At 39.4% G+C, this 12,934-nt stretch overlaps 1 protein-coding gene across 2 annotated transcripts in view; it reads left to right on the plus strand.

Moving 5' to 3' along the window:
• nr6a1a (nuclear receptor subfamily 6, group A, member 1a) overlaps positions 1-12,934 on the plus strand; it is a 137,756-nt gene that overhangs the window by 85,028 nt on the left and 39,794 nt on the right. The window contains exon 1 of one of the 2 annotated variants that reach the window (XM_051950546.1): positions 4,674-5,001. The exons of the other annotated variant lie outside the window; for it this stretch is intronic. Within the exon in view, the coding sequence (XP_051806506.1) occupies positions 4,986-5,001 (16 nt within the window). The 5' untranslated portion in view covers positions 4,674-4,985. Of the gene's footprint in view, positions 1-4,673; positions 5,002-12,934 lie in introns of those variants that run through there. 2 annotated transcript variants of the gene reach the window in all.

Genomic DNA, 12,934 nt, shown 5'->3' on the forward strand with positions numbered 1-12,934 from the left:
TCTACTGGAACAATATCCACTCTTTTCCATGACAACCAAGGTGAATTAAATAATTATTTCCTTGAATGCTGCTTTTTCAGTTTTTCACATATTTACAATAGCACTGGGTAGGTGAACACAAACTGTAAATACATGGAAAGACACAAAACACTATTATTCAGTCTGTTGATCTGTGGGTACAAAACGAAACTGCATGCAGCTCATACTTATGAAACAAAAAAAATGTTTTTTAGAAAATCACGCACTTGACGTGATCCTTTTCAGCTTCATCAGAAGTACAGATGTATGGACAAGGACAAGGGAGGAATCTGACAGAAACTTTATTGTCTCTTGTTTGGTCTTCTAATGACTCAGCATTGAGCAACCTTTTTTTTTTAAGAAATTCTTGAACATGGTCTTGCTGGCCTTCAGACCTTTCAAGCTTCAATCTTAGGACCTACACTCCAAAGAAAAGCGAGAATCCTGACAGAGCCACATGCCATTTAAATAATCCAAAAGTCAAAAAATGTGAGACTAAAATTGACCACACTGAGACTCTGTTATCTACAGCAAATGCAGGATGATCCTCTCTGTTAACACTGAATGTTCTTTGATACTTAGGAAATTGATTGATGCTACAGCTTACTTGACAAATTAATGTATGTTTATAGGAGAAAGAGCCTATTCCTGTTTTCCATGAAGCTCTTTGTCTGAAGAGTTCAGAGGTTTGTGATAGTGTGCAGGGGGGATGGGAGCTCAAACAAAAGAAATGCCCTTTGTTACTCTAATGTTCAGGGAAATGCAGAATACAAGCCACAAAACAGCTCATTCAAGCTGACATCGAATCAAATTAGCATTTCAGCTAACAACTTTGGCTTTTTTCAAAGGGGCTTTGCAGCACGTAGGTAAGAGCAAGAAAGTCAAAACACAAGGACAAACATACAGTGTCAGGAATGCTCCCGTCACATTTTCTCTTTGGTTCCGTTTTTTATGCCATAGAGAGAGACAGCAAAAAATATTTTCAGGAGTATGTGGCATCTTTTAATGTTGGAGGCTAAAGTCAAAATCTCCAGTCAGGTTTGAGAGTGAGCTGATTTCTCCAAATCTCATCTGCGTTTTTTTTTTTTTTTTTCAATCTGAATGCTATCTGTGAATCATCTGAAACCACAGGGAACTTTCACGCCTCTGATAGAGGAAAGGCTGCAAATCAGAACTCAAGCAGTACTGGATTTTACAGACTGAGGACAGTATTAAGTCTTTTCAAAAGGAATTATTGATATATCAGCTCATATGCTTGATTTGTAAACAGAAGGTAATTATGGATTTTTGATTACAGTCATTTAAAACTAGTAGATACCCCTAAAACCCTTAGATACATTGGGCATGTGGGTGTCAGTGTTAACATGAAGCAATGTGTTGTTTGCTTCGTTAGTTGACAGAAAATTCTATGGAGAAAAAACAGCAAAGGGGAAAATTAGGAGCATTCATTTCCTTAACTGCACAACAGCGTATATCCTACTCTACAAGGTCAGCAACCTTTATTTTTCTGATATGATTGAATGCTACTTGTTTCTGCCATCCTGGGATTTTCAAGCAAAAAATAAGTTCCAAAAAACTTCCGTTGCCATCTCAAAGCGACAAACTGATGTGACTGCTGGGTCTAAACGTACTAACTGACTAAACTGAGTGACAGAATGCCGCCATGTCGGCAGATTGGATGAAGCAACGTTACATATCCTTTTCATTGGTTTGTGCCTGTGACTGTGGTCTGCATATCATAAGACAGGTTCTCCGAAGATAAAATCAAATTTAAATGACATTAAAACAAAATGTGAACTGATTTGTGAATGTCAACTAATTCCAGCTAATAAGGTAGTATTTATGTGCAACACCTATTCAGTAACTGTGAAATACATTTAAACATGGTTGTTATTTGGTAAAAAAAAATGTGTCATTCTCTGTGAGAAAAAGTGAAAAAAGTGAAGTGGCAGGATATCTTGTAGGTCTTGTTCAATGTAATGTAGGTTACCACCTGGTTTGAGGGCCATTTCCATTTCAGCCTGAAGTATGTCAACACGGCATACATGAGGCATACAGAGGAAACATTGTTAAAAAAACAAAAAACTTTTATCCTTTGAGCCTTAATAAATGCCAAGCAAACTGTATTCCATGTTGGGCTGCCATTCTCTAAATAACCTTTAAAATGTCTGTATTAACTAGGAGTGTAGTGGCAAATAAAATGTTTCTATGTGAATTAGTTTTCTGAATGATGAATAATGTCTGTGTATGAAGTAGGGTTTGGTCAGTTTTCTCTTCCATATTCTCTAACTGTTAACTCTTGGCTAACTGTAAAGAACTTTAATGCTCCAATCTGCATGTAAAGACATCCAATTACAACACCTTGGCCTTTGGCACAGTGACATTTGGTAGCAGACCCTTAGGGTATTAGTGTAAAGTGGGAGACGGCAGGACTGCCTATGATCACACCAGCAGGTTCCACATGTCCTCACCTTTCTACCTGCTTCCTAACCTGCACGGCTCGGCAGCTCCACTGCTGTGTCCGTCCATCCTCAAGATCCCAGCGGCATGTCTCAGTTTCTCCTGTATGCATTCACATGAGCCATTTCTCTATGTTGCGTTTGAATGTGAAAAGCTTCTTATATGTGACTTAGTGCAGCTAGGGTCCTTAGCATTCACATGGGGGGCAGGGTCCCTGGGGGAGTGTGGCTGATGACTGCTTCTGTGAGGGTGAACAAGTGGTATTAAGTAGGGTGGAGCTGTGGAGAGGATAGGCTGGGTGATCAGGACAAGCGTGTCTACTGCAGTGTGAGATTAGAATCGGGTAGAGAGGTGGCTGCTGGAAGTACAGAGAGCCAGTAGAGTTTAGGGAGTGGCACGCTGGTGAAACACTGGATGCTTCTCACCATGGTCCCCTAGCCAAACCACTGGAGGGGATGAAGGAAGAGAACTCCCTGGATGGTAAGATATCTCTGATCTGTCACAGGGTTTAAGGCTGGTTACCATGGCTCCAGGATTTAATAGAAATCATGCTGACAAGCTTATATGTCATAAAGTCTGAAAAGCAGATTTACTAGAAGGTGGATTTCAAAACGAGAAAGACTTCCAAGATGTTGATTCTAAAGATGGGACTTTGTATCACCTTTCATCCAGAGTTTCAGCACAACACCAGGGAAACACAGTACCTTTTTTATATCTTACTGAAGGCAGTATGTGCACAACAAAACAAAAAAAAGGATTCAAGAAGTCAAAAACTTTAGGTCAGATTTGATGTAAACCAAGACAGGAACACAATAACTAGTGAAGGCAGAATACAGTTCAAATCAGCAAATTCTTAATTGAATTCTGGAGATAACCAAGAATAAGGCAACAGCTTTTGGTATTTGACAGGTATTTTTCATGTGTTTTGCCTCCATACTAACTTTTTTTCCGAGGAGCACAGTGGCCCCTAACTTAAAATTTTAGGAGCGCAACCAGAAAATTTAGGGGCGCACACCAAAATTGACTTGCAAAGTAAATATTCACATTCCCTCTCATTTTCACTGTATTACTGATGAATACTTGCATAATAAATGCAGAAATATGTTTTCAATTCACAATTTATTTTGCAGCACCTGACAAAACATAACAAGAAAAGCACTCAGAGTACAGTACTCCACCAAGGCTGCTCAGTTGACGTATAATTTCCGACGGATAAAATCTGTCATAAAAAAAGACCTTGTGCTGAGTACAGGCATGTGTTATGCACATGCACATTATGTATTTATACTGAATCAAGTGTAAATTACTCTTATAAAGATCTGTTGATCAGTTCATCAATGTTAGCAAACCTTTGTTTTGCTAGTGTTAAAATAACCCGTCCCTTCAGGCTTTTATTTTGAAGGTGTATTTTTAATGCTCCGGTCTTTTATTTTGTGACCATCTCAGCGGCACAGGAAGTGTTTCTCTAAGAAGAGGTTTCTTGACATGACAAAGACACTGCAGAAAAGTCTGAAAAGTCACGTAAAAATGAAAGAAAACGGTTCCACGCTGTTGCTGTCTAGCAACTTAGAAGCAGATAGTTGGAATGGGGACAAACTCTTATGGTGTTTCCTGAAGAAAGGACTGAAGGACGAAAGGTGAATTTGTGTTCAAAACAAGGCTGAACGTAAATAGAGGCTTTGTGAAAATCAGGAGCTTCACCGTCATTTGCCCCCGCTCTCACACACATTAGCCTGCCTTCTTCTTCTTTGGTGTTCATCTCCTTGCTTCTTCTTTTGGAGTTAATGTCGGTTAAACCAGCTCACTTGCACATTGCTGTCTACTGGGCTGAAGTGTGGAGCAGAAGTTTATAAGCCACAAGAAATATTCAATAGTAATTTTTTTTTAAATTGGCAAATTTACTGGTCGCACATGCGTGAGTAGATGAGAATTTTACTCACACTCGCTCAAATTTTGGTCGCAAAATGCGACCATTTAGTTGCAGTCTGGAGCCTTGCCGCTTTAGCGTTAATTTTTTTTCCCTGTACCACTAAGTGCTTCACTTAGTTAATGTCTGTGTGTTTTTTCAGCTTGAACCTGTGTTTATGCTTGGGCATGCTCTTTGGTCCTCCTCAGAAGTGCCAGAGGCACGGTTGAAGGAGAGGCTAATTTAGATGAGGGCTGGGAGGGGGGGTGAGGAGCAGTATTGTTGAACGCCAGCGAAAATAGGACTATCAGTTCCACTCAGATAACCCCTAGCTGTCATTGAATTTCAAGCCAAGCGGTGACCCCGGGGGCTTGAACTCTGTTGGTCACGTGACCAGGCAGTAAAGTGACCAGTGGTGTTGCTGAGCTCCGGCTGTGGTCAGAGAGGGGCAGGCTGTTGAGGAAGGAGGTTGCTGGGAGTGAGAACAGAGAGAAAGGGCAAAGAGGGAAAGAAAAAAGTCATGAGGCGACCGGGCCCGGTGGCTTTTCTTTAGCTGAGTCCATGTTTGAATGGGGACCAGGCAGACTGGAAGAAGCATGAAATGGATACATGGGAAGGTAAGGAAGGAGGGCTAGCTGGGAGGGCTATAGCTTTCTTTTAATTGGCCACACTTTCATGTGAATGGTAGCAGCTGCCTGTGTTTGATTAGGCAATGTTTTTTTTTTTTTTACTGCTTTCTGGTGACTTTATATTTTCTTGTTTTTACCAGATGTTTGCTTGAGGAGGCTGATTTCTGTGTCATATAATTTAGATTAGTATGTTGCTCATTTTTCCACCATAGCTCCATATCAAACCATTTTTTGCAGTAGGAAATTTGACAAAACATGGCATTATGTCAAAGTGGTAATAAACACAATAAAACAATACCAAGAACTGATTCAAATCCAGGTATATGTGGAACGATGTTGTGTGAATGAAAGCTAGATTGCTTTTAGATTTGGCTTCAGTTGACAGGATTAGCCCTTTGTGCAGGGAGTAGTTAATGATTTTCAGGCCACACTAATGAGCAGATTGGAATTCCAGTTTTTCACAGTGCTCGATGCCTTCAAGTGCTTTGTTTTTATGTGTGTTATGAAGTATGGCGTTGCGGTGGTGAATTGCACAGCGCGCCTCCATGTGTATTGATCTTTGGTATGTGGCCGTGAGTTTGTCCTCAGTCAGCAGTGCTGATACGATGGAGTCACTCTCATCACTAACCCAGATCTGAGAGTGCTTTCACATATCGTTAATTCTGTCTTTCCAAGTGTTTTTTCACTCTCGCCCTGTAGTTTCACTCAAACAGTGCTTTTCAGATACAGATGATCTCTCCTTGAACTTTGTTGACGACGCTCTACCCAAATTGCTTTTAGTTTTGTGTCTTTTATTGCTGTGTTCTGCTTTCTACACAAATTCTCTTAAGTGCTGGAACAAGACTAAAATAAAAAAAAGAATAGCCTTCTTTTTGGGCGATTTACACACTACAATCCCTACCACAAAAAAACCTCTCCCTCCCTCCTCCTTCTTGTATAGCAGGAATTTGGAATGTGATCCTTTCTCTTTCTTAAGAAATGCCCCACATGGTGAAGCAAAGTGAATCCTGAACTCCTCGTTAGCATTTATCCTGCAATGTCTACAGTATTGGTCGTACAGTTTTTTTTTAAACACAATTTGCTGTAAAATTATGCAGTGGGAAGGTGTTTAAGGACACTGGAAGAATGCAGTTTCTGGTACTGTCCTTCATTTGATATTTTCCTATAAGGGCAAGCATGTGGAGGAACCATGTTACTGTATTCGTCCCCTCCCCCCTCATGTTAATCCCTCAGCCTTGGTGGTTTGTGCTTCAGCTGAGGGAGCGTTAACTCCACATTATTACTGCTGCACCTCAACAGGAACACCTTCTGTTTTCATGCTCTGTGTGTGAGAAGAGATGTATTAAGCCAAAACAACGTAGAAGAGGGAGATATAGATAGATAGCTATAGAGAAAGGAAGCATGGGAGGTTGTTTATGTGGATGTAGGTGTAGGGGACAGAGGCTGTGTGAAGATCAATAGTAACAGTGGGGGGAGGTCAGGGACTCCTGTGACTCTGTAATGCTCGCCTATAAATAGTCAATAACAGAGGCTGACCATTCTAGCCACACATGCTGCCTTTTCTTTACATTTTGCTGAAACGTATCCATCTCGATGGCCACGTCAAACCAAACCATCAGGTCCATCATGTTGCGTATCCTTGTCTTTCAAGGGTGTGTTATTTCAACTGCTCCCGCACCCTTCCCCCAGGACAAACATGCACACAACACTCTCACACAGGACTCAACTTATCTGATGCACTGTGAATGTAGTTTTTGTCTTCATGCTTATTTTTCCTGACTTATTTTGCCAAAGAAAAACAAACTCTACATTTTTGGAGACAGTTTGACATCACTGCGGGCCCTCATGCATGTTGGATATCAGTGGGAGTTTATCCTGGTGTCTCTGCAAAGCCCCCAGGCCCCACTTTAATTCAGAGGAGACTCAACATTCATTAACAGGGCTTTTACATGTGTGTGTGTCAAGAAGCATTGCCTGCAAGATTCCCCACATGGTTCCTCGCAGTGTGTGCTGACATTAAAAAGAGGAACTGAAGGCCCAAACAAGTTTCTGCTCTTTTTTGAAGCAGAGGTTTTGTGAAAGAAGAAACAAGGTATGAGCTTAAATGGTGATGCCTTGGCAAACAGAGTTAGCCATTTTTCTAAGACAAATCAATGTGTCACGCAAATTTTATGTGAAAAAATCGATATAAATTACAGTTTTTCTCAATTTTGTCTTGTTCAACACCAAATTTTTTCTATGTTTAGTAAATTTGAGAAAAATACTTAGCAGCACTTGATTTCTTTGCTACTGTTTGACTAAATCTCTTATAATGTTTAGTTAGTAAACGATGGAAATGCACCCATTTTGGCCTTAAAACAGCCCAGAGTGGAAAAATACGTGAATTTTATCTAGATTGTTGATTTAGGATCCATTTTTCAGTGGAGGAAACATCAAGAACCTGTTGAAATTCACTTAAGTACAGAGCATTAGCAAACTTCTTAGCTGGGTATCGAACCTTAATGTCGTTAAAGTATTGACTTAAATGTGTTTGTAGCGCAGAGTTTGAACATCTAATCCAACTCAGGACACTTTCCTGCTTTTATCAGGTGCTATAGTTTCAAATTTGGTTTTGTTTGGCACTTGTTTGCTTAAATTTAACGCGTAGGGCGTAACAAAAGGTTTACTGTTTGTACCTAAAACTGGATATTACTCACATGCCCTGTGACATTAAGGATTGATTTTAAAAAAAAAAAAAAAAGAATAAAGCATACGCACCAAAGTTCTCCAAATGCATACATAAATTATTATATGGAATTAACACTGGTTAAATAAACATTTCAATTACCTTTTCACATGCAAACATGGGTGAGACAGTGAGCCAGGCTCCTCCAGTCGATGGCCTTTCCCATACTATTTTACAAAGTAGCGTCGCGTGTGGCTGGCATTAGCATAACATTAATATGTAGCCTATCTTTGGTGTCTTATTACTCAATGCTAATGATTCAGTCTCTAAGCCTGGGTGTATATTATCAGAACAGTAATGTCAACAGGTTGCCATTGTCCCGTGGATCAGCCCAATCTACAATTGCATGCACGTAACTTTAAAGATTAGCATCACAGTGTGGGCTGCCAGGAATGCTGGATCAGAGTCCCAGAGGGTCTTCTGAGGTGGATTGCTTGTTTCTTTCTCAAACCCCCAGGTAGAAAAGAGAAGTTATTTTCAGAGGACAAGAAGGGATATGAGGAAGGGTAAAGGCGGACAAGGGAGACAGAGAGAGAGAGAGAGAGAGCAGGGAGGATTGAGGCTGCGGAAAAGTACAGCAGATTCCTGCAACCCCCGCTCCCTGTCTCTGCTGGGCTCGATTGTGATGGAAAGCCCGAGACAACATCTGAAGAGAAAAGCCCTTCAGTGGCAGGCCCTGCTCTGTCAGTCACTCAAAAGGCTGCTTTACACTATACATCAACCTTTGTGTGTGTGTGGAGTGTGGACAATGGGGAGATTTGGCCACGATACATCTCTGTTCTCAGCATGATGCAACTCAGGGAGGGGCAAAGAGACGGTGAGACCAGGAAGCCTTTCTATGGCTGAGTGTGAAAAAGCCAGCAACAGCATTCTGTGGGTTTTTGGAACTTACAGCCCATTTAGTTTTATCTGAAATGAAAAGAGAATTCTTTATAGTGATGAGTGATGAACGGCTTCCTCAGTCTGCCGGCTTACAGTGAACATTTGCTGGAACATATTGGGAGCAGCGCGAAAACAAGAGCGCTGTTTGTCTTTCTGTCTTCGCCACTGAGTGAGGCTTCAAATGTTTCACTTGTATCTCCTGGTTTGTGTTAAAGTTTGGAATGAAACCTAGGCTGACCCCTGGGAAACAATGCAGCCTTTAATGAGGTGTGTGGGTGGGAGGGAGGGTGGGGTATAGAGCATCGGGGGTTCCTGCACCCGAGAAACAGAGGGTGGAGTTCAAGATGAAGCACTTTATGACTCTTTATCGTCACCTCTGGGGGCATTTATCGTCACATCTGCTTTTACGACCTCGTGATAGATACACAACCTGAATATTTCTGACTTTAACTAAAGTGGCCTTCTTTTGAATGGGAAATATTGCACCAGAACAGCACAGCATTTCAATATAAACTAAAATTTTTATGTTAGAACATTTGTCAAAATCATCCATCTAGCCTTACATGTAAATATAGGAAGACAAATGTGTGATTCATTTACAGTACAGTACTGACCACAGTAAAAGAATACCTTAAATTGCGATAAGTTATCCTCACTTTTCACAATCCCATCAAATAGTTTGAGCCAGATATTCAGTGCTCCCTTTCCCATAATGCAGTCAGAAGCATCTATAGTTAGACGTTTTCATTACTTCTCCAACTTGCTATCACAGACTTAAAAAGAAAAGCCCTCAGAGAGCACAGTCCTCCGCCAAGGCTGCTCAGCCGTTCTGTGATTTCCGACTAATAAGTACCGAAAAATCTGCAGTGACGGATTTGTAGTAGGATGGCAATCATGTGATTGTCAGCAGGTAGCTGATGTAGCATTCACTTGTTGTCATGGTTACAGTGACGCCATGCCGCTATCTGGCAATGATACAGAAATCTTTAACAAATCTGTGGATCCAGACTATAAGCTGCATCACTGCCAGAATCTAATCACTTGGTCCTTGTTTCATTTCTGACATTCCCTGAAAATTTCATCTAAATCCGTTAGTCCGTTTTTGAGTAATGTTGCTGACAGAAGGACAAACAGAAAAACCAACGCAGATCATCACACAACTCCATCGCGTTCCTTGGTGGAGTAGAAATCTGTAATTTTGTCAAGCATTACATCATCAGTGTTATTCTGTCATACTTCAGCTCCTCCGCAGCTAACTGTGCATGAGTACAGACTGATCTTCATACTAAAATGAGTTGAATTTCCCTTTTAAGCCTTTGCTGAGTTCATCTGTGTATGTTGAAAATACTATTTGTCATGTATTCAAACATACAGACGGTCTCTACCTCTAACCCTGTTATGAAAAATATAATTGGAGTCATTCATGTCAGCTACACAAGACAGAGCTGTTATGGGTCATCAGTAGCATGATCTGCAGAAACTGTTTAGCAAATTTGAAACAAACCTTCAAAAAGTCGCAGAAAATTAAGAGAAAATGTGTTTAGGCTGGTTTCCACAAATTTTTTTGGAGCAAAGAAACTAGGCTGTGTGTCATCAAAAGAAAACTTCTTCTACTTTGTAAGAAACAAAGTAAAAGAAGCAGGAAACAACGTCAGAGGAAGTTCCCGGTTCCATGAAACTAAATCTGCAAAAACTACATTATGGTCAGCTGTTCACTTGCACTACCGTTTTAAAGTTTGGGGTCACTTAGAATTGTCCTATATTTTTATTTTTGAAAGGGAAACAGTTTTTGTATCAAAAAGGAAAACACTTAATGAATGATAAATCCAGTGTAGACATTGTTAATGTGCTAAATGACTATTCTAGCTGTAAACATCTGATTTTTAATGGAATATCTCCATAGGGGTACAGAGGAACATTTCCAGCAACCATCACTCCTGTGTTCTAATGCTACATTGTGTTAGCTAATGCTGTTGAAAGGCTCATTGATGATTAGAAAACCCTTCTGCAGTTATTTTAGCACATGGAGAAAAGTGCGAATTTTCATGGAAATCTGAAATTTCTGGGTGACACCAAACTTTTGAACGCTAATGTATTCTGTTGTCAAATACTGTCACTAGTGAAGAAGAGCATTCAACACAACAAATTACTTCTATTTTATGTCTGTACATCAGCTTCCAGTCATTTTTTTGGTTACTAGGATATAACTCCAGCTCCTAAGCGTGTAGGAAATAGAAGCGTGGTGAGTTTGTTCTGTAGCCTCTATGGGAAATTTGACCTTGCCGGTTGCCATGTTGGAGAGGAGAAGGTTGCAACTCAACAAGGACATCGAGAGGGCAAAATGAAATGGTGCTTATTCTCCTCTCCAAGTTTAACCAGTCAGCGTTTGTGTTCTCCAAGTTTACCCAACCAACGTCAATATCTACATGGTGGGAAACAAGGCCTTGTATTGACTTAAATTTTTGTACTTGTCTTCATGCCTTGCATCCAGTCTACTAAGCTGGACAGTCCTTCTGGTCCTTCTGGTTCTTCTGGTACTTTGAGTGTTTCAGTTTTTCCAAAGTAGAGGACAAGAATTTTTGGTCATGCAACTTTTAGTTGAACAGCTAAAAATGCTTACCTTTGATCAAACTTTTGCAGTCTAGTTTTTGTTTCCAATATTTCATGGCCTTTATTCCATTCTAGTGGTGGGACGTGATTCAAAAAGAAGTATCAAATTAATTAGAGGCATTGTAATTAATTATTTGCAACTAATCACATTTTTTGTCAAATGGCAATATTTGACACAATAAGCAAAGTTTTTCAATTCAAATAAACTCGGTTGACTACAGAATGGATGAATAGATATAAATGTGAACTTAACAAAAATGTTTTATTTCTATTTATCTGCACTTTTCATCTGTCTACTGCATTCACAGATTACAGCCAGCTCAAAATGCAATTATAGCGATTATTTTCAACATTTTAAGACTTTTTGTAAACTCAAGCACTTTCAATGTCTTGAAAAGTGGTGTATTATGGGATGGCTACACTGTTTGCTGGTACCTGGACTGTCGTAGCTAAACGTATAGTGCGTCGCCCTGAAGCTCATTTGAAAGAAGTAGTTTCATTTTTGCTAATGCGGGAGTGGAGGTCCAATGCATTGCGAAACTTTCACCAAACGTCTAAACTAGCGGTCGTTAAACTAAAACGAGGACAGATTGAGCAGCTTATTTGTCGCCTCAGATGCTTTCAGAAATATTTTTTGCTGAACATTTTACATAACAAAAGACAAAGTTTGCGACCAAGACGCCATGTTGGTCCAACGTTTCTGTCCTGACTGCATCCCGTGCATCTTCTTCATGGCTGGAAAACAGACTTAAGGTTCATTATCGCCACCTACTGGGCTGGAGTGTTCATCAGTGTTATGGTGTGGCAGAAATTAGAGAACTGAGAAAGGTGCAATTAAATGCATTATTTTTTTCTTTTGCGCGTTATTTTTTCGGTAATTAATCGTAACCAACGTTAAAGTCCCAACCCTACGATGAACGTGCTTGCTTTCTTTATAATATTTTACTAGTTTTGTTTGTTTTTTAATCTATCCTCATCGTATTCAGTGATGTTTTTCCCACTTGATATTATTCTCACCTTCTCGCCACTGTCTGCTTTGTGTCTCAGCTTCTTTTGCTGTTAACATTTGAGCTGTCTCATTGCCAGCTTGTAAAAGCAGGGGTGCAAGAAAAGACAAAATAAACAACAAAAAAAGTGATGGAATATTGTGAAAAGAATTGCAAATGTGTGTAAAATTTTTATATATCTTTTTAGCCGATTTAAATAAAGTAAAACCGTAATTTTACGGTTACACATTTAAAAATAAAAATAAAAATCTCTGTAAGAAAATAGATTTTTGATGTAGACATGATGCTCATTTTTGCCCTGCTTTTGTTTGTTTTGTGTTTTTGTTGTTTGTTTTGTGTTTTTGTTGTTTGTTTTTGCAACCAACATTCAAATTAATGCTTTTTAATCTGTAATTTTAAAAAAACAAGAAAAATCTGTAAATTTATATTTTTTTCAGCCCTATATATACATATTTTTTGTTTCCAATAAAGGCAAATATCTGTAAATTAACAAGATTTTTTGCTAATTTAAATACAGTTGAAATAGTGTATTTGCACTGAATAGAATAATGTGTCAGAATGAATTACAGTTAACCAACAAACAGATTTTTGATGTAGACATTATTTAAAATGTTTTTAAGTATTGATACAAGTTTTTAATTTAATTCCCGCTTTTGACAGATTTTTATTACTTTTTTTTGTATCCGTTATTATTATG

This window comes from Acanthochromis polyacanthus, chromosome 7 (genome assembly GCF_021347895.1).
Source record: "Acanthochromis polyacanthus isolate Apoly-LR-REF ecotype Palm Island chromosome 7, KAUST_Apoly_ChrSc, whole genome shotgun sequence".
In the NCBI taxonomy this organism is placed as follows: domain Eukaryota; kingdom Metazoa; phylum Chordata; class Actinopteri; family Pomacentridae; genus Acanthochromis; species Acanthochromis polyacanthus.